This window comes from Podarcis liolepis, assembly GCF_965112155.1.
Source record: "Podarcis liolepis genome assembly, chromosome: 8".
NCBI lineage: Eukaryota > Metazoa > Chordata > Lepidosauria > Squamata > Lacertidae > Podarcis > Podarcis liolepis.
The window spans coordinates 15,983,619-16,003,808 of NC_139560.1; the positions used below are offsets into that span (position 1 = coordinate 15,983,619).

Sequence of the window (20,190 nt, forward strand, 5' to 3'; positions counted from 1 at the left end):
AGCAGAAATCGTGTGGTGGGGGCACAGCGGTAGCGGGAGGCCCCATTAGCTAAAGTGGTACCTCATGTTAAGAACAGTTTCAGGTTAAGAATGGACTTCCAAAACGAATTAAGTTCTTAACCCAAGGTACCACTGTATTGAGGGGAAGGGACTATAGAGCTCAGAGTACATGTTTTGTGTACAGGAGGTCCCAGGCTCAGTCCCTAGAATCTCCAACAAAAAGAACCAGGTACCAGGTGATGAAAAATATTTTCTGCCCAAGACCCCAGAAAGCCACTGCTAGTTGGACCAGGCAGTCCTGAACTAGATGGACAAATAGCGTGACCTGGTATAAGCCAGCTTCCCATGTTCCTATTTAATTAACGTAGTGAAAGTCTACGTCATAAGCCTCTACTCTTCTGGCTATTAAGGGATTCACTTTTATAGTTGGTTAATTGTGTTTTCTTCATGCTATGTATGCCATGCATCCCATTTTGTGACAACAAACAACCTCACATTTCTGCTGTAATATTTACAAAATACCAGTGGCCAGAGAGGTTATTCTAGAGGAGTTTTATCCTTTTCTTTAGCTGCCTATCCTATCCTTTTGTTCTTTACCATTAAGCTGGCCTGCAACTGCCACTGACTGACAATTTTACAGCTTGCTTGCAGAAGTCCTCAAAAGTTTCATGCTACCTCAATTGACATTAGTGAGAGTTTACCCTGAACTGAAACCTGTTAAAATGATTGCAATCACAACAGCAGGGAATTGTTTATGGAGCCAAAAAAAGCCACACCTAAGAAGTGTGAAGGATCAGCTTCACCGCCAAGACCTCAGGGATAGGTTAGGCATAAACCATTCAAATATTTAAAATATTAAAGCCAGATAAATTTTGCATTTACCCATTGGTTATTTATTTGTTTAAGATGGGCTCAGGTTAATAAACAGCAAAATTTATTTCTGAAAATAAAATCCTCAAAACACATCATAAAAAGAAAATAATAAAATTCACTTAACATGCAATGCCCACTTAAAAGAGAAAATATTGTGGTCTTTTCCAAAAGCTGCCACAGGGAGGCTCAGGTATGTTTCTGTTGAAAGGGAATTCCACAACTCCAAAACCATTATAGAGAAAACCTTGTTCCACTTTCTGGTATAATTGATATTGAGATGGCTGGTTTTTGACAGGATTTTTGTGTTTGATCTTAATAGCCAGATTGGCTCTTAATAGGAAAAGTGTTTCCTGAGATATGAAACATCAAAGCCATTGCATAATTCTTTAATGGGGGGGGGCAGGGAGATGATCCCACTTCATCTACAAATTGTAGATACAGTAGTTTATAAATAGTGTTAAAAGTCAGTGCCATCACACTGAAAAGCTAAAAGGCAAAGGATGCAGTTTTACTCAGGTTTTATATGATGATACTGTTCCACACCTTTTTATATAGGTCTGTTTTTATTGATACTTACATAAAAAATGTGGAACGATATCAACATATAAGTACTGTTCCACACTTGACAGGGTAGGTTGCTGTGTGCTGAAAGCCGTTTATGAGCAGCCCCAAAGAGCACATTGTAGTAGTCAATCCCGATGTTTACAAATAGAGGGAAGAAAATTCCTGTCTCCTGAAAGGAGTTATCGAGCAAATAAAACATGAATGACTGAATTCTTGTTTGGAGGTTCTAGCGCAACATCCTTGTGTTGATGGAGATTGATGGATTTCAGTGCTAAATTCTTTCATTTTTCATGAGCTTTTGTGTTTCCAGGAACCCGTAATATATTCCACATGCTCTGTTTTTAAGTGCTTACCCCCGGGCTGCAGATGAATGAGTGCCACCAACCAAGTTGTGTCTCTTGTTTCTTGGTTTCACGGGGGAGAACTGAATAGTTATGTTAGGGTGGGGTTTTGTTTTTTAGGTCAAAGCGAAGAAGGCATACTTGCTTTGATGGGATTGTGATCCTGCCTCCAGTTGTTTGTTGCTATACCTTCACATTTACTGTGAAGGAGCTGTGGTTGGGTTTAGTGTCTGAGTAGCTTCTCCGGGAACACGGACAAAATTTTAGTGCTCAGTTATGAAACTCGCTCCATGACGTTGGGCCAGGCACTTAACTCACAGGGTAGTTGTGAGGAAAAGCGGGACGCTCTCATAAATGCTGCTGTGAGCTTGGTGTTAAAAGTGTGAACAAATAGGAAGGGGAGAACCAGAGAACAAAAGGACTGGTTGTGTCTCAGGACAAGCAGCATTTTCAAGTCTTGAAAAGTGTAGGAATGTGCCCCCTAGTTTCTGTGAAGGAGAGTTCTCCTGTGAAGGATAATCATGGCACCTCATGCTGGATGTAGGGTGGCCAAAAAACAAACACAAACAGGGCTCCTGTACCTTTAATATAGGGATGGGGTGCTGGTGACTTCAGATGTTGGGCTGTAGCTTCCATCTTCCCTGAGCATTGGCTATGCTAGCTGGGACTGATGGGGGCTAGAGTCCAAGGACAGGTGGGAAGACTACAGGCTTCTCACCTCTGCTTTAATAGTTGCAACAATGACAAGCTGCACCTGGTGAAATTCCTCCTTCTGCACAGCTGCTAAAGATGTAAGAGCCCTGTCCTCATTTGCATCTAGTCAGCCTAGCTGTACGTAGGACTTTCTTTGATTGAAAGGAACATTGCACTCCTCTTGTTACTTTCTCACTTCTGACACCGAGTGTGTCCTTAACTAGCAGTATGAGAAGCAACCTGGTGAGGGCTGGTGCGCTTTTTAAACGTTTCAGTTGATGCAAAAGGAAACCCATTTTGAAGCTATAATAGTATTTATAAAGCTAAATTGCTTTGGAGTGTAAACTTCTGCAGGTTAAGAAGAAAATATATGTGTGTCCCTGATGTTGTTCTTTTAAATCTGTGCAGGGTTACGTGGAGCTGACAATATTTCCCACAGTTGCGAATCTGAATAGGATCAAGCTGAACAGTAAACAATGTAGGATATACAGAGTGAGAGTCAACGATCTGGAAGCAGCTTTTATTTATAATGACCCCACGCTGGAGGTTTGTCACCATGAGTCGAAACAGTAAGTAAATAGTTCATACCATCTCTGGAATAGTGATCAATATCTTTTTTGGATCGGGTATGAAGTGGGCTTTGAGTCATGAGTGTTCTTGAAGCACAAAATCGATCAACACATTTAATAGGTGTCAAAAGTGAAGTAATGATAGGAAGTATTTCACAAATTGAGATAATATAGAACATACGAAGAGTCCGGGATCAAGCCAAAAATCCATCTAGTCTAGCATCCTGTTCTCACAGTGGCCTGCATTGCTCACTTTCAGACAATTCGCAGGCAAAAGAAAATGCTGCACTTGACATCTTGCTAATGCCACAATTGGGCAGCCTTACCCAGCTGTCAAAGGGGCCCATGGTTTGGAGGACGTTTGAATTCAACCTAGCGGCCAGATCCTACTGTCTCATGGCCTGATCCTAACCATACTGACCCAAAATGATATGACATGGATTTCAATGAAATGGTTCCAGTGAAGCATGTTTCAGATTGCAGCCTCACTCTGAAATATGATAACTAGGGCTTTTTTTCAGGCGGAACTCACTGGAACTCAGTTCTGGCACCTCTCAACTGTGCACCATTGCCATTCTGAGAGAATGAAGGAGGTGTTCATAGTGAGTTCCAGTACCACATTTTCAAGAAAAATAGCACTGATGAGAACGATAGCATTGGCCTGTCTTGCAGGATGGTTGGAAAGATTATTGAGATGAAGTATGTGAAGTGTTTTGACTATTTAGGGAAAATGTTACAGTGATGCTAAGTATTTCTTTTAGTGGACATTGTTGGGAAATGATGGCACATTCTTACACTTTAGGATCCTGCTGCCTGCCTGACTCCCAACGACACCATACCCTCTTGTATAAAAAGGATATACGTGCAAGCAGAGACTCTGGGTAGTACAAATAAAGCTTTGTTGGCTTTATTTAAGACATGTCTTTGTGGAGGAGGACAGTGCTTTCCCACCAAATCATAGAACTGTGGAGCTGGAATGGACCACCAGGATCATTTAGTTCAACCCCCTACAATCCAGGAATCTTTGGCTCAACATGGGGCATGAACCCACAACCGAGATTAAGAGTCTCGTGGTCTACCAACTATCCTGGTTTGCAATAGCAAGAATTGCCATTCTGGATACAGTGGTACCTCGGGTTACATACGCTTCAGGTTACAGACTCCGCTAACCCAGGAATAGTGCTTCAGGTTAAGAACTTTGCTTCAGGATGAGAACAGAAATCGTGCTCCGGTGGTACGGCGGCAGCGGGAGGCCCCATTAGCTGAAGTGGTGCTTCAGGTTAAGAACAGTTTCAGGTTAAGAATGGACCTCCGGAACAAATTAAGTACTTAACCCGAGGTACCACTGTACATAGTAATGTTGCATATCTGAGCCAACAGGAAACAACCAACTCTTAGACCCACAATTCACAAATACGTGTATTTTTGAGTAAGATGCCTAAAACAGATTTCTTCTATGTAGCATCTTTATATATTAAGGGTGTGGTGAAAGAGGCCCCAACTAGTTAACTAGCTGAAATAATAGTTTGCTGGAATAGTCTAGATTAACTATGCATCTTGCCAAATAATTCTATTACAGATGTACAACCCAGAGAAAGGTTTTTTGTTTTGTCACAACAAAGGCCAGAGTCTCTCTTAGCAAACAGTACCCCTGGTCAAAGTACATTTTTATTTTTAATAAAAGACTACATGTGCCTAACAAACTCCCATTTTCAGCAGTATTCAAGAAGCTTCTAACAGGCTTGCACTGGTTTTACGTAGAGACTTGGACCTTCAGTATCAGTAAGTGCCACGGAGCTTTAGTGTTAAATACAAATGAATATATAGTGAAAGGATGTCAATCCAGATCTCCACTTCTCAGCTGCTACCATTTGTATGGAAAGTAAGCATACCCATAAGACACCCCCTCCACCATAAAGGTCCTCTAAATAGATTCCTCTACAGTGAGTCACATATTTGAACAGGACCAATGCACATGTGAAAAAGAGAACAAACTAAATAATGGTTTCTGTGAAATACTAGCCTCTGTTCCAAGGAGTCTACCTCTCATTACAAAAAATATGGCCCGTTTCTGTCTGTGAACCCACTGGTATTTAGTATCTAACCACAAGTTCCCTCTAGATACAGACATTTTGGAAAGCTGTCCCTTGGTGATAATTAGAGGCAGAATATTCCTGTATCATATTTACTTTAAAGTAAGTTGATTTGAATATCCCTGAAATTCATATTGAAGTTGAGACTTGTGTTGTTTATTATTTCTGGTGCTTATTATGTGTGATAATCACTAAAAGGTTTAAAATATGAAAATGCCATTAGGGCAAGGCACAAATTAAGAATCGCTTTACGGATGGTTTATTTTTGCTGGGCTTGCGTCTGATTCTGGAAAGAATTAAGTGTACAGATAGACTGCATTTACTGGCCTAGCATACGATTTGTTAAAGATGGTTAAAACAAAATAAAACAAAAAGGATTGCAAGGAGCTTCAAAAGGACCTCCCCAAAGTGGCAGTAAAATATCAAGTGTAAAGTATAAAGTGATAAGTTAGCATGTGGTAGTTCTGACTTGAAATATAGTGGTACCTTGGTTCTCAAACTTAATTGGTTCCGGAAGTCTGTTCCAAAACCAAAGTGTTGCCAAACCAAGGCACACTTTCCCATAGAAAGTATTGCAAAATGGATTAATCTGTTCCAGACTTTTAAAAACAACCCCTAAAACAGCAATTGAACATGAATTTTACTATCTAACAAGATCATTGATCCATAAAATGAAAGCAGTAATCAATGTTCTGTACTATAAATAAGACAGTATTGTAGATGATTAAAATTTTTTTAAAAAAATTCTTACCTGCACTGATGATAGTTATTGTTTGGATGGGGGGGCTTTTACCCCTTTTTGCAGTCACACAATCAATCAATTAACAGGCCACAGTCACAAAAATGAAAAAGCCACACACAAAAAACAGCAAAAACAAAAGACCAAATATCACCTCAGAACTCTGCAATCAGAAACGGAAGGCTTTAATTATGATTGGGGGGGGGAGGACTTAAATTAGCTGCTCAAGGATACAAATGGGATGAAAAAAACCTTTATTACAATGCGGGGGACTTAAATTTGCTGCGCAAGGGTAAAACAAGATGAAAAAAGCCTTAATTACTATGCGGGGGACTCAAATGAGCTGCACAACAGTAAAAACGGAAGCTCAGGAGCATGTTCGGCTTCCGAGGCAAAGTTCGAAAACCGGAACACTTACTTCCGAGTTTGCAGTGTACGGGTACTGAGTTGTTCGGGAACTAAGCTGTTCGAAAATTGTAGTGGGTATCCTCTTGTTGTTCCTCTTGCTACTTAGCTGGTAGTAACATGCTCCAAGCCTTCAGATTCAGATCGATTTCAACAACTAAAAAAGCAAAATTGAAAAGCTAGGGCTAATTTGCACACCATGAACATTGATTGTTGTTGATCATTTCACTCAATGACTCCTTTCTGAGTGTATGAATTGACTCCATGGAAGCGTACCATGTTTTATGAAGGCGTGAGATGGTAGTGAAAGTTCTGCCTGTGATGTTTGGGCGGGAATTGCTTATTTATACATGCAAGTCACCACTTGTGCACCAGCCATAGTATTATCAAAGGCTAAAAACTGAGCTAACATGTTTTCTTAATAAATGGTCAAAAATTCTTTCAGGCTTGAAGTTTGTCCTTCAGGACTGAGGTGTTTACATCCTCTGGACTATGCATGAATAACCTCTGGGCTATTCATGAATAATCAGTTTAGCCTCTTGAGTTTTCCACGTTAGATTTCAAAAATTCAAAATGAAGTTTACTCAGTATGTGGTGGGTAGGGAATGAGGTGGAAGGAAAGCTTTGAAATGAGGTCATGTCTGATTTTTGTGAGGTTTTAATTTGGCTCAAACCCTTTCATTGTACAAAACCCTCCTTTTTCTGTGGAAGATGAGTTGGTGTGGGAAAGAAAGTATTGTGACTTCTTTTTTGTGTTTGAACCTTGTGGATAGTTCTCATGTTGGGCATATTGTAAAAAAGTAAGCTATATTGAGACGTCTAATAAACCTTTAAGTCAAACGGGGAAAGAAAGGGCAATTTTATTCCCTCCTTTTAGTCGCTGAATTTTATTGACTCGTTTCAGGCATGATATTGCTAGTTTTGAAAAGTATCTCTTAGGAGATGAACTTGAGCTCATTGACGAAAGAAAGCAATGCTACATATTTGTAGAACTAGTTCTGTGAAGAACTTGCTGTAGGACTCCAACTAAGAAAGGTATTCTCTGTTCTTCATTAAATCAGCCTTTAAAAGACTGTTAAGGGTATGGTGCAAAGCCACCCAGCCAAGGAGCTCAATTGACTGTGAAATCACCACCATTAGAGTGCAACAGGATGTAGATGAGTTGGCGGTAATGAATGGGATTCGTTGTGGCTTGGTTTTGGAAGGTTGCTTTTTTAACTCTGAGTTTCCAAGCGTTTGCGGCCTGAAATGTAATATGCAAAAAGTTAAAACTGAACATACAGCTCGCACATTGTATATTATCATCCATTTAGGAAAAGATCAGCACCACAATAAGAATGGTTTCAGTAATATTAGGCAGTCTATAGTAGACAGTGGGTGGCGCTGTGGTCTAAACCACATAGCCTGGGGCTTGCTGATCAGAAGGTTGGCAGTTCGAATCCCCACGACGGGGTGAGCTCCCGTTGCTCGGTCCCTGCTCCTGCCAACCGAGCAGTTTGAAAGCACGTCAAAGTGCAAGTAGATATATAGGTACCGCTCCGGCAGGAAGGTAAACGGCGTTTCTGTGCACTGCTGTGGTTCGCCAGAAGCGGCTTAGTCCTGCTGGACACATGACGCCGGCTACCTCGGCCAATAAAACGAGATGAGCGCCGCAATCCCAGAGTCGTCCATGACTGGACCTAATGGTCAGGGTCCCTTTACCTTTACATTTATAGTAGGGATGGGTGATGTTAGATTTTCAACATCACGGTGTATCACCAGCCAGACATCACGGTTCGGCGACATACTGCGATGTTGAAACAAGTTGCGTTGGCTGCAGCCAGCCTCAGCAGCATCGGATTGCTCTTATGGGGGTGGGGGGGAGGCTTCTTCCACCCCCCCCCCAATCTGAACCATCTGATGCCACAGCAGCATCGGGTTTCGCGCAGCTGGGGCGTAGAAGAAGCATCCCCCCTCCCACCCCAGCTGAGCGATCCAATGCTGCTGAGACATCAGGGTCGCTCAGATGGGTGGGCAGTTTCACGGAGCCCCCATCCTGCTGCCAGTGCCGGACTGGGGGCTACATTAAATGCTTGGCTGAAGGGAGTGGCAACTGGGTGCCCCTCAGCCGAGCAGTTTAAAGATGCGGAGGGAGAAACAAGCTGTATCGGCGCTCACTGATGCAGTTTGTTTCTCCCTCTGCAGTGGTTTGAGGGCAGACCACAATGTCGGTTTCACTCAGCGGTATATCGCTGATGATACTGCCGTGCTCCTGAGTCCCTCGGCTAGCAGGGCAACTTCATCCAGGGGGTGCTGCTAGCGGAGGGACTCGGAAGCGCGGTGGTTTCATCAGTGATATACCGCTGTCTGCTCCTCATCCTGGTCCTGGGCAATATATCAATATATCTCCCAGGCTAATCTATAGTTCAGGGGTCAGCAAACTTTTTCGGCAGGGGGCCAGTCTGCTGTCCTTCAGACCTTGTGGGGGGCTGGACTATATTTTTTTGGGGGGGGTGAATGAATTCCTATGCACACTGGGAAGAATGGGCAGGGGAAGGGCAGGCATAATAAAACAAAACAAAACAGTGTGCATTAAATCGGGGTGGGCAAGGCTCCTCAACAGACAAGCTCACCCACCACCATGCTGCTCATCCTCCCGCAACCCCCCAAAACACACACAGACCCACAATTGCCCCATGGAGATAAGGGTGGCAAGTTCAATATGCAAAGAACGGCCGAGGCGAAGGAGGGGTGGTGGCTCCGGAGAAGCGGCACCGGGGTGGGGAGCTAGAAGAAGAGGCAAGGGGGGCAAAGTAGTCGTCCTCCCAGCCCCAGCCGCCTTCTCAGTTTGCCTCCTGCCTCATTTGCCAAAGTGCTGGCAGCGGTGGCACAAAACAGGCTTTCTCCCCACCTAGAGAAAGAGGGCGCTGCTCTTACCTTCCCAGGGGCTGCCGCCGCCGCCGCTGCTTCTCATGATGGCAGGTAGGCAGAGCGAGCTCCTCTGCTCCGCCCTCTGGCCCACAGGAGCACCAGGGCAGCAACGGGAGGAAGAGGCCGAGCAGCGGCAGCTCTGCCAATCCAACGCCACACCTGGTTTATCTCAGCGCAGCGCGGGGACGCCTCTGCCAATCAAATGCTGCTGAGGTAAACCAGGCGCGGTGTTTGATTGGCAGAGACGTCCCTGCGCCTCGCAGAGGTAAACCAGGCAAGGCATTGTGATTGGCAGAGCCGCCGTCACTCAGCCTCTTCCTCCTGCTTTCATTCCCGGGAGTCTTGGCTTCGTGGCAGGTTCCTAAATGGCCGGGCGGGCCAGATTTAGGACCCCAGGGGCTGTAGTTTGCTGACCCCTGCTATAGTTATTCAGACCATTATTTTGTCAAATGTGAGGAGGCAGAATAATATTCAGCCTACTTTCTGGCAATCATGCTGGCTGCTGATTTAGTTTTCTGGCCCAATTGATGGTGGTGGATCCTACCCTTTCGACGTCTTTTGTGGCCTGGGACTGACATATTTTGGAGACTCTCTTTCTCCATACATGCTTAAGTCTCCAGTGTGCCCTTGCCACATGAAGTCAAGATAAGTGGAGCGATGGAGAGGATTTTCACTGCAGTTGTCTCAAGCTTATCAAATGACTTTCTCAGTTAAGTTTAAAGCTTTTCTTGTGACATTTCAAAGAAGGTGTACAATCTGCCCATGAGTGTTGAGTTGGCATTTCGAAGTGGTTACTGTTAAAGGTGACAATTTTAAGCACTTCTCTTGTGAGCATTTTTCATCTGCTTTTTTTGCAGCATGTGAAGTCCCTTGACCCCCCAAATCATTTTTTTTGAATTTGAACTCTGAGTCCTTTGTGTTGCAGGAGAAATCTCAACTACTTTTCCAATGCATATGCTGCTGCAGTCAGTGCTGTGGACCCAGATGCTGGAAATGGAGAGCTATGCATCAAGGTGCCGTCAGAGCTTTGGAAGCATGTCGATGGTAAGGACCAGAAACCCTTAAAATGAAAGTGCTACAGACTTGCTAGCAATCTAGAATAGTTTTCCAGGCATGCTGCGCTTTGGCAGGGCTTCAATGGCCCTGCAATGCTGGTGCAGCGCTTTTGATTTTGAGGCATAGATCAGGCAAGCTGTTTGATTATGTGAATTATGGCAAGTTCTTAAGAGTTACTTCAAGCCTCACAGACTAGCTTCTGTGTACAGAAAATAATCTCCCGCGCGTATTCTCAGTAAAATGTGTTTTATAATAGAAAACTCTGTTTTGCTTTGAGAGTCCTGGGTCATCATCGAAGATCTCACCTTCATTCTTTCATCTTTTTCTCTTGCTTAGTTCATTGAAGTTCTGAGTACAAAGTGGTTTTGCAAGTTAATGAATAGTTAATGGTGGGTTTGCCAAGTTTCTCCCAGAAATACCAGATTATTACATATTTTATTACGTGGTTGTTCTTTTACTGCTGCAGAATTAAAAGTCTTGAAGGTACATATCAACTTTTCTCTGGACCAGCCAAAAGGAGGCCTTCATTTTGTGGTACCCAACGTGGAAGGAAGTTTAGCAGAAAGAGGAGCCCATGTCTTCTCTTGCGGGTATCAAAATTCTACAAGGTGAGAGTTGCAGAGTCTTGTGGGAGTGTAAAAGGGTGAAAGGCTTCTGGGAAATGATATACAATGAATTGAAAAAGATGTTGAAATATACGTTTGTTAAAAAACCAGAGGCCTTCCTATTAGGAATGGTAGGAAATGAAATTAATAAGAGAGACTGTAAACTGTTTCAATACGCAGTGACTGCTGCAAGGATACTTCTGGCCCAAAGATGGAAGCAGGAAGAAATTCCAACAGTGGAAGAATGGAGAAGGAAATTGACTGAATATGCAGAATTGGATAAATTGACTGGGAAGATTCGATATCAGAAAGACCAAAAGTTTATCGAGGACTGGGGGAGATTTACAGAATATCTGAAAAACATATGTGATGTACAGACAACGCTTGTTGGTTTTGAAGAGACTCTGTGAGATAGTAAGAAATAGTGCAAAAAAGAGAGTAAGAGGAAAAGGAGTTCTAAAAGGCAATATTATGTTTTGAAATGCGTTAACAAAATAGAAATTTTACGAAAGATTGACAGAGAAACTGAGGGAAGTAAAAAATTGAAGAACGAGTGTTAAAATATTTGTTGACTGTATAAAATTGTTTGGAAAATGAATAAAAATTATTTTTTAAAAAAAGAGAGTTGCAGAGTCTTATGCTCCCATTTCCCACGGGCCTTGAAATTGAAGAGTGCTGTGAGAGTTGGAAATGAGGTCCTATTTTGCTTTACGGTCATTTCAGAATATTTTAAGACCATTCAGACATGGCGTTTTCCTTACATGGAAGAAAACAAATAACCCATGTGTGCACTCATTGCCAATTGGCAGCTTTTCAATTGATGGTCATTCAGTAAAATAGATATTTTACGTGCTGCTCAGTAAATATAGGGTCAGTTGACCTGTGGTGCTTCATTACCCTCCCTTTCTTCTCTTTTGAATAATGTATATTTAATTTCCAGAGGTATCAGAGTCTGATTTATCATTGTTAAAACGAATGAGAAAGCCCCTAAGCTTTGACTGGCAGTCTGTCCGAATAGAAAAGGAAAAATCTTAGCATTTTACCTGCTTAACTTTCCATTTTTTATATGTTATACCACTTCAAGAGAACTGGAATACATTCCCCAGCTCCACCCCTGTTATTTTTTGGGTGGGTGGAGGAATTAATCTGTACATTCCTGTATCAACAACAAGAAGAACAAAAAACAAAGGACTGAAGACATCACTATTGGACCCCGGGAGCTCTCTTGCAAAGATGCAAACATATTTCAAGTGTGCCTTGCAGTGTACTTTTCTGAAGTAGAACTTTCGAAGCCTCCCCAGACTAGTCAGTCTTTCAGTATTGTAGAACTGAACTTATTAACGTGGAGTAGCAGCCTCATGGGAGTCCTAAGCTGGCTAGCTTTTTGTAGTTCTTTGTGTTTATGCATTGACAGAATGGAGAATCATAGAAGAATCATAGAGTTGGAAGAGACCACAAGGGCCATCGAGTCCAACCCCCTGCCAAGCAGGAAACACCATCAGAGCACTCCTGACATATGGTTGTCAAGCCTCTGCTTAAAGACCTCCAAAGAAGGAGACTCAACCACACTCCTTGGCAGCAAATTCCACTGTCAAACAGCTCTTACTGTCAGGAAGTTCTTCCTAATGTTTAGGTGGAATCTTCTTTCTTGTAGTTTGGATCCATTGCTCCGTGTCCGCTTCTCTGGAGCAGCAGAAAACAACCTTTCTCCCTCCTCTATGTGACATCCTTTTATATATTTGAACATGGCTATCATATCACCCCTTAACCTCCTCTTCTCCAGGCTAAACATGCCCAGCTCCCTTAGCCGTTCCTCATAAGGCATCGTTTCCAGGCCTTTGACCATTTTGGTTGCCCTCCTCTGGACACGTTCCAGTTTGTCAGTGTCCTTCTTGAATTGTGGTGCCCAGAACTGGACACAGTACTCCAGGTGAGGTCTGACCAGAGCAGAATACAGTGGCACTATTACTTCCCTTGATCTAGATGCTATACTCCTATTGATGCAGCCCAGAATTGCATTGGCTTTTTTAGCTGCCGCGTCACACTGTTGGCTCATGTCAAGTTTGTGGTCAACCAAGACTCCTAGATCCTTTTCACATGTACTGCTCTCAAGCCAGGTGTCACCCATCTTGTATTTTGCCTCTCATTTTTTTTGCCCAAGTGCAATACTTTACATTTCTCCCTGTTAAAATTCATCTTGTTTGTTTTTGCCCAGTTCTCTAATCTGTCAAGGTCGTTTTGAAGTGTGATCCTGTCCTCTGGGGTGTTAGCCACCCCCATTATCAAAGATTTGGGAAGGGTCAGCTGCTTGCAGGATTGTACTGTTTTGGTAAAGCTAAGGCCCCAGATGCCTACACATCAAGTACAGCAACATTTGTCTTGGATTGGGAAGATGATTATGGTTTTTAATGACTTCACTTTCTCTCCAGGTTTTGGTTTCCTTGTGTTGATTCATACTCCGAACTATGCACATGGAAACTGGAATATACTGTGGATGCCACAATGGTGGCTGTCTCAAATGGAGACCTGGTGGAAACGGTGTATACTCATGATATGAGAAAAAAGACCTTCCATTATATGCTGACAATTCCAACTGCAGCATCGAACATCTCCTTGGCCATCGGACCATTTGAAATTCTTGTTGATCCCTACATGCATGAGGTAATTCTTTTCATAGGCAGCTTCTGTGTGGCACTTCTCCTATTCCACGTGATTTGTCCTGGTGTGAGGTTCTAAAGGGTTGTAAAGGTAAAGGGACCCCTGACCATTATGTTCAGTCGTGGCTGACTCTGGGGTTGCGGCGCTCATCTCGCTTTATTGGCCAAGGGAGCTGGCATTCAGCTTCCGGGTCACGTGGCCAGCATGACTAAGCCGCTTCTGGCGAACCAGAGCAGCGCACGGAAATGCCGTTTACCTTCCCGCCGGAGTGGTACCTATTTATCTACTTGCACTGGCATGCTTTCGAACTGCTAGGTTGGCAGGAGCAGGGACCGAGCAACAGGAGCTCACCCCGTCGTGGAGATTCGAACCGCCGACCTTCTGATCAGCAAGTCCTAGGCTCTGTGGTTTAACCCACAGCGCCACCCACATCCCTATGATTAGGGTTTTCCTCTTGCTATATTGGTCATATAGGATTTTTCAGTGCTTTTTTTATTTGTCCTGTTATATTTCTTAGTTCTTAAGAAATCATGTTCCCTGTCCTGAATGCCCAGGGATAGAACAATATCTAAAATAAGTTCTCAACAGCCAGAATCCTAAAGTCTGAATCTAAATTTATCGCTGTATTTATATTACTATTTCCCCTGACTATTGCTTTATAAAAGTTTTGTGTGTTGTCGTAAGTCTGTTGCCTTATCTTTGGGAAGTACCAATTCTTGTTGTAACTTGCAGTCGATTCCAATGGCTGGAAGTACCGTGAACACCCACTTGAAAGCTTGCTACTTTATGACGCTTCATACAGCAGATAGGCTGTTGTACATAGCCTCTGGCCGTGCTTCACGTTAACTGTTTTCCTGGATCTCTGGAAAGCTGTGGAGGACTAGCAAAGCTGCATAGCCAGTTCACCACCTCATCTTCTGCATCTCTAAGCTATATGCATGCAGTGATGGTGACCTCAGGGTCAAACTTGCTAATCTTTATATTTTCCATTGGCAGCGTTTTCTAATGTTCGCTTTTAGCTATTTGCTAACTTGACTTTGGTTTTGTTTTTTAAAAAAGTTTTCTCCCTTGTTCTTGTTGTAGGTGACTCATTTCTGTTTACCCCAGCTTCTCCCGCTGCTCAAACACACCACGTCTTACCTCCATGAAGTATTTGAATTCTATGAAGAGATACTTACGTGCCGCTATCCTTACTCCTGTTTCAAGACGGTTTTCGTTGACGAGGCCTACGTTGAAGTAGCTGCTTACGCTTCCATGAGCATTTTTAGGTAAGAACTTATAACTAACTGGGACGCGGGTGGCGCTGTGGGTTAAACCACAGAGCCCAGGGCTTGCTAATCAGAAGGTTGGCAGTTTGAATCCCTGCAACGGGGTGAGCTCCCATTGCTTGGTCCCTGCTCCTGCCCACATAGCAGTTCAAAAGCACGTCAAAGTGCAAGTAAATAGGTACCGTTCCGGTGGGAAGGTAAACGGCATTTCCGTGCGCTGCTCTGGTTCGCCAGAAGCAGCTTAGTCATGCTGGCTACATGACTTAGAAGCTGTCTGCAGACAAACACCAGCTCCCTCGGCCAATAAAGCGAGATGAGTGCCGCAACCCCAGAGTCGTCCACGACTGGACCTAATGGTCAGGGGTCCCTTTACCTTCACCTTACCCTTTACCTTTACTTAGAACTAACCCATCTAAAAAGAAGTGATTTGAGAAATGCACAGATATCCATCACACTTCATCGTATCTCATGCTGGTAGAGAGATACTTCAGTCCAAATCACTAGAGGTTTTTTGCTGTTTTGTATTTTTAAAGGAAACTCAGTGCCATCATTTAAGTTCATAAGGCCAAGGATAGCGTTATACTGGGACCTGGGCTTTAGGCTGAAACTCAGTTGCGTACTTGCAAGGGATGCCTTTGAGCTCGCTCCACGTTTCAGTTCAGTTTCCAGCTTATAAAATGATGCCAAAGGTTGCCATAGAATCGACTGATGAGATAAGAGTTGCCAGATTGACTTCAATCCAATGCATAGTAATAACAATAATAGTAACAACAACAACAACAATTTATTATTTATACCCCGCCCATCTGGCTGGGTTTCCCCAGCCACTCTGGGCGGCTTCCAACAGAATATTAAAATACAATAGCCTAGTAAACATTAAAAGCTTCCCTGAACAGGGCTGCCTTCAGCTGTTTTCTAAAAGTTTTCTCTTTGACATCTGATGGGAGGGCGTTCCACAGGGTGGGTGCCACTAACAGCCAGTTTTAGAAACATAGGGTGTTTTAAAAATATTCCCAATTTTAATTTTGTGACCACAGTCCAAAGTGCATTTGGCAAAGGAGGGATGCAGCCGTCATTTTTACTCTGAGTACACACACCTGTTGGTTCACACTTAGTGATTGTTTGGCTTCATGTTGCATGTGAAGCTGACCCATATAAGACTTAAGAAAGCTGTTTTATACTTCTCTTGTTAAAATTCTGCTATTATTTGTTCATGTTTACTTGATTAAACTGAGGTGGATGGTTTTGTTTCTCCTGAAGATTTTGTTTGCCACCATTGTGCATATGCTTGTTTGTGTTTTCCATTTAGCACAAACCTTTTGCACAGTGCAATGATAATAGATGAGACCCCGCTGACCAGGAGATGCTTGGCTCAGGCTCTGGCCCAGCAGTTTTTTGGCTGTTTCATATCTAGAATGTCTTGGTGAGTACATCTTAAAATAGATAACTCCCACGTCGAATTTTGGCTCTGAGTATGAGAATCATTATAAAGCATAAATGCAGATAAATTCTATAGCTATTACAGCAATCATAGCACATTTGGGGTTTCTTAAATGTGCAAGATAACCTACAAGCTCTTAATGTCTATTTACTTACATAGATTTTTAAGTTTCTGTATAATAGAGAATATTTTAAATAAAAATACCAAAAGATGTAGTTGCCTAGATTTTAATTACACTTAAGGCTTTCTTTCACTGCCAGGATATATACATCTGTTCTGGGTTCATTAGTCCTTTATTTATTTAGATGGTTAGAGTTGTTAGCTTTTAAAGTATTTTCACTGGAGTGCATTCAGCACAGAGATTCTGTAAATCGAGGGTTTTTTCTTGCATTGCTTCTTCGCTTACAGGTCAGATGAGTGGGTGTTGAAAGGAATCTCTGGCTATATTTATGGCCTCTGGATGAAGAAAACCTTTGGTGTAAATGAGTATCGGCATTGGATCAAGGAGGTAATGAACCCCGATGGATTTTGAAAGCATCTTTATCCTTTTACACAGATACACAAGGGGATGCACGAATGGAGCTATCCTTTCCATTGATGCATTTTAGGATGAAGCTGTCACAATTAAGTGGGAGATTACACAATACCTATGTGTGCAGTTCTAGAAATATTTGGCAAAAGTGTTCCCTGGGTAACTGACCAGTGAAGCTGCTTTGGGTGACATCATTATTATTATTAATAATAATTTATTATTTATAGCCTCCCCATCTGGCTGGGTTTCCCCGGCCACTCTGGGCGCTTCCAACAAAAGATTAGAAATACATTTAAACATCCGTTATTAAAAACTTCCCTAAGCAGGACTGCCTTCAGATGTCTTCTAAACGTCAGATAGTTGTTTATTTCTTTGACATCTGATGGGGGGGGGTGTTCCACAGGGTGGGCGCCACTACTGAGAAGGCCCTCTGCCAGGTTCCCTGATGGAACCACCAGAAGGCCCTCAGCGCTGGACCTCAGTGTCCAGGCAGAATGATGGGGGTGGAGACGCTCCTTCAGGTATACTGGACCGAGGCTGTTTAAGGCTTTCAAGGTCAGCACCAACACTTTGAATTGTGCTCAGAAACGTACTGGGAGCCAATGTAGGTCTTTCAAGACCAGTGTTGTGTGTTCTTATGGCCGCTCCTAGTTACCAGTCTAGCTGCGGCATTCTGGATTAGTTGTCATTTCTGGGTCACCTTCGAAGGTAGCCCCACGTAGAGCGCATTGCAGTAGTCCAAGCAGCAGTTAACTAGAGCATGTACCACTCTGGCAAGACAGTCTGCGGCCAGGTAGGGTCTCAGCCTGCGTACCAGGTGGAGCTGGTAGACAGCCGCCCTGGACACAGAATTGACCTGTGCCTCCATTGACTGCTGTGAGTCCAAAATGACTCCCAGGCTGCGCACCTGGTCCTTCAGGGGCACAGTTACCCCATTCAGGACCAGGGAGTTCTCCACACCTGCCCGCCTCCTGTCCCCCAAAAACAGGATTCAACCTCAATTTGTTCCTCTGTTTGAGGAAGCATTATGTTATATTGGGTTGGCTACATAAGCATTAACAGAACAGGTTTCTCTCTCTCTCTGGAAGTGTGTTAGCAATCCACCATGCCACCCTCGGGTTAAAGGTAATTACCCACCCTTGCAAGCCACAGGGTGGCACTAAACCCCCTCAGTGATGCTCTGGTGTAGTGACACAGAACAGCCATTCAGGTAGGACCCAGCAGTTCTTTCCCCACCCCTGCAGATGAGCATCCAGTCATGTGAGCCTTGACTTGCTGTCTGAGGAAAGAAGAGCCCAGATACTGGTTTTCTACCTTAGTGAGAATTAGGCCTCTGTTTTAGGGGGTTCTACACCCTTCTGCTGGGGATGCAGGTGGCGCGGTGGGTTAAACCACAGAGCCTAGGACTTGCCGATCAGAAGGTCGGCGGTTCGAATCCCCGAGACGGGGTGAGCTCCCGTTGCTCGGTCCCAGCTCCTGCCCACCTAGCAGTTCGAAAGCACATCAAAGTGCCAGTAGATAAATAGGTACCGCTCCGGTGGGAACGTAAACGGCATTTCCGTGTGCTGCTCTGGTTCTCCAGAAGCGGCTTAGTCATGCTGGCCACATGACCTGGAAGCTGTACGCCGGCTCCCTCGGCCAATAAAGCGAGATGAGCGCCGCAACCCCAGAGTTGGCCACTACTGGACCTAATGGTCAGGGGTCCCCTTACCTTTACCTTTACACCCTTCTGCCAAGTGCATGGTTTATGAATTAGTCCAGACCATCTGCCTCTTTTCCTTGCATGTCTTTATTATATCTATCAACAAGTGTGATGGATTTTGCCATAAAAAGCTTTCAAGTGATCTTGATTTAATTTTCTAACCCTGCATCCTGTCTTCATTTCCCCTTTTAAACAGCCTCATATGTTGTCATCAGAATATTGCACTGTGTTTTTTACAAATCTGCCCCCCCCAAAAAAAAACACGCATCCATTTTTTTCAGTAACTGTTCACCCTGTTCACTGAGAGTAAGGTACCAAGCAGCAGAGGGAAAGGAAGGCAAAATGCCTCTCTTTTCAAGGGTTGTGTAGAAAAGTGTGTGTGTATGTTTGTTTGTGTGTGTGTTTGTCTTATGATGCATTCAGCGTTCTCTGGCAATCACACATTGCAGGGGCAACTAATAGTAGTGCCCAAGCTGCCCAAGGATTATCTGAAATGCACTTGAAAAACCACCGTGGTTTGCAATTCTGCTCTTTGCAGATAATGTTTGTCCCTTCTTATCTTTGATGTGAAGTAGTGGAAGTTGAGTTTAAAGGGGAAGGGTTTGTGATCTGAACGCACAGTATTCCCCTGATGGGTACATTTGTAAGGAGGGGAAATGATGGAAACCAAATTGAATATGCTCATAATTTTAATATGCTTCAACAAGACCGTGTACAGCTTGTCTTCTCTTTGTAGCCAAATACACCGTTGCAATATTATTATTGTTATTATTATTTGCATTTCAGGAACTGGACAAAATAGTGGTGTATGAACTGAAGACCGGTGGAGTCTTACTTCATCCAATCTTTGGTGGAGGAAAAGAAAAGGACAAGTATGTTTAGTAGATTTATAGGGCCAATAATACACACACGAACACACGCACACACTCTCTCTCTCTTCAGGTGAGTAATGAGACATTTGGGCAAAGGCTTCATTACCTCAGCTACCTAATGGTCCCATAAAGGACATCCTTGGTAAACATTTGCCTTGTTTGAATTACAGAATGGAAGTATATTAACAAAATATATGCTAAGTAGAGTAAAAACCTTTCCAAGGAAAGGGAAACTATTTTGCTACAGGTGTGAAAATCACTTTAAAACACACATTCTGCTATTTTTACAAGCACTAGAGTCCTTCTAATGACTGATGCACATCAGCTTTGAGCAAACTGCAGTTTAAAAATAAATAAATTAGAGCATATGGCTGACGAACCTCATTCTGTGTAGCCATATGGAGGGAGGTGACTTTATTGCTCATTAAATGGTGCTGAAATACTACATTCAAAGTCTTAAACTGGTAATATTGGGATGGCAACATGGATTTATAAGCAATATGAGATGCAAGGGAACAGTTGTTCAACTTGAGTTGCCTAATTCAAGTGTCCGAGAATAGTTTTATTAAAAAGGCTATAATTGAAAGCAAAAGGCTGCTTAAATACCTCTTCTCCAGTAAGTTATAGATCCTTTTCACTGGCTCCTTACCACTGGTTTGCTGCTTGAAGCACTGCTGGCTAGGCAGTTTGGAGGTGCCCAGTGATGGCTAAGGTCCAGCAGCAAGATGACTGCTTTTGGTGACTCAAAGGAGAGGAGTAACACATGCTATTCAGAGTAGACCCATTGATATTAATGAATGTCTCTAAGATAGGTCCATTAATTTAATTGTTTCTACTCTGAGTAAGGAGGGACGCGGGTGGCGCTGTGG

At 43.2% G+C, this 20,190-nt stretch overlaps 1 protein-coding gene across 1 annotated transcript in view; it reads left to right on the forward strand.

Annotated features, from left to right (window-relative positions):
• Window positions 1-20,190, forward strand: part of TAF2 (TATA-box binding protein associated factor 2) — a 65,624-nt gene that overhangs the window by 2,762 nt on the left and 42,672 nt on the right. The window contains exons 3-10 of the mRNA XM_083516552.1: window positions 2,880-3,040; window positions 10,113-10,231; window positions 10,710-10,851; window positions 13,278-13,509; window positions 14,590-14,774; window positions 16,084-16,197; window positions 16,624-16,723; window positions 19,236-19,321. Of these exons, the coding sequence (XP_083372678.1) occupies window positions 2,880-3,040; window positions 10,113-10,231; window positions 10,710-10,851; window positions 13,278-13,509; window positions 14,590-14,774; window positions 16,084-16,197; window positions 16,624-16,723; window positions 19,236-19,321 (1,139 nt within the window). The remainder of the gene's footprint in view (window positions 1-2,879; window positions 3,041-10,112; window positions 10,232-10,709; window positions 10,852-13,277; window positions 13,510-14,589; window positions 14,775-16,083; window positions 16,198-16,623; window positions 16,724-19,235; window positions 19,322-20,190) is intronic.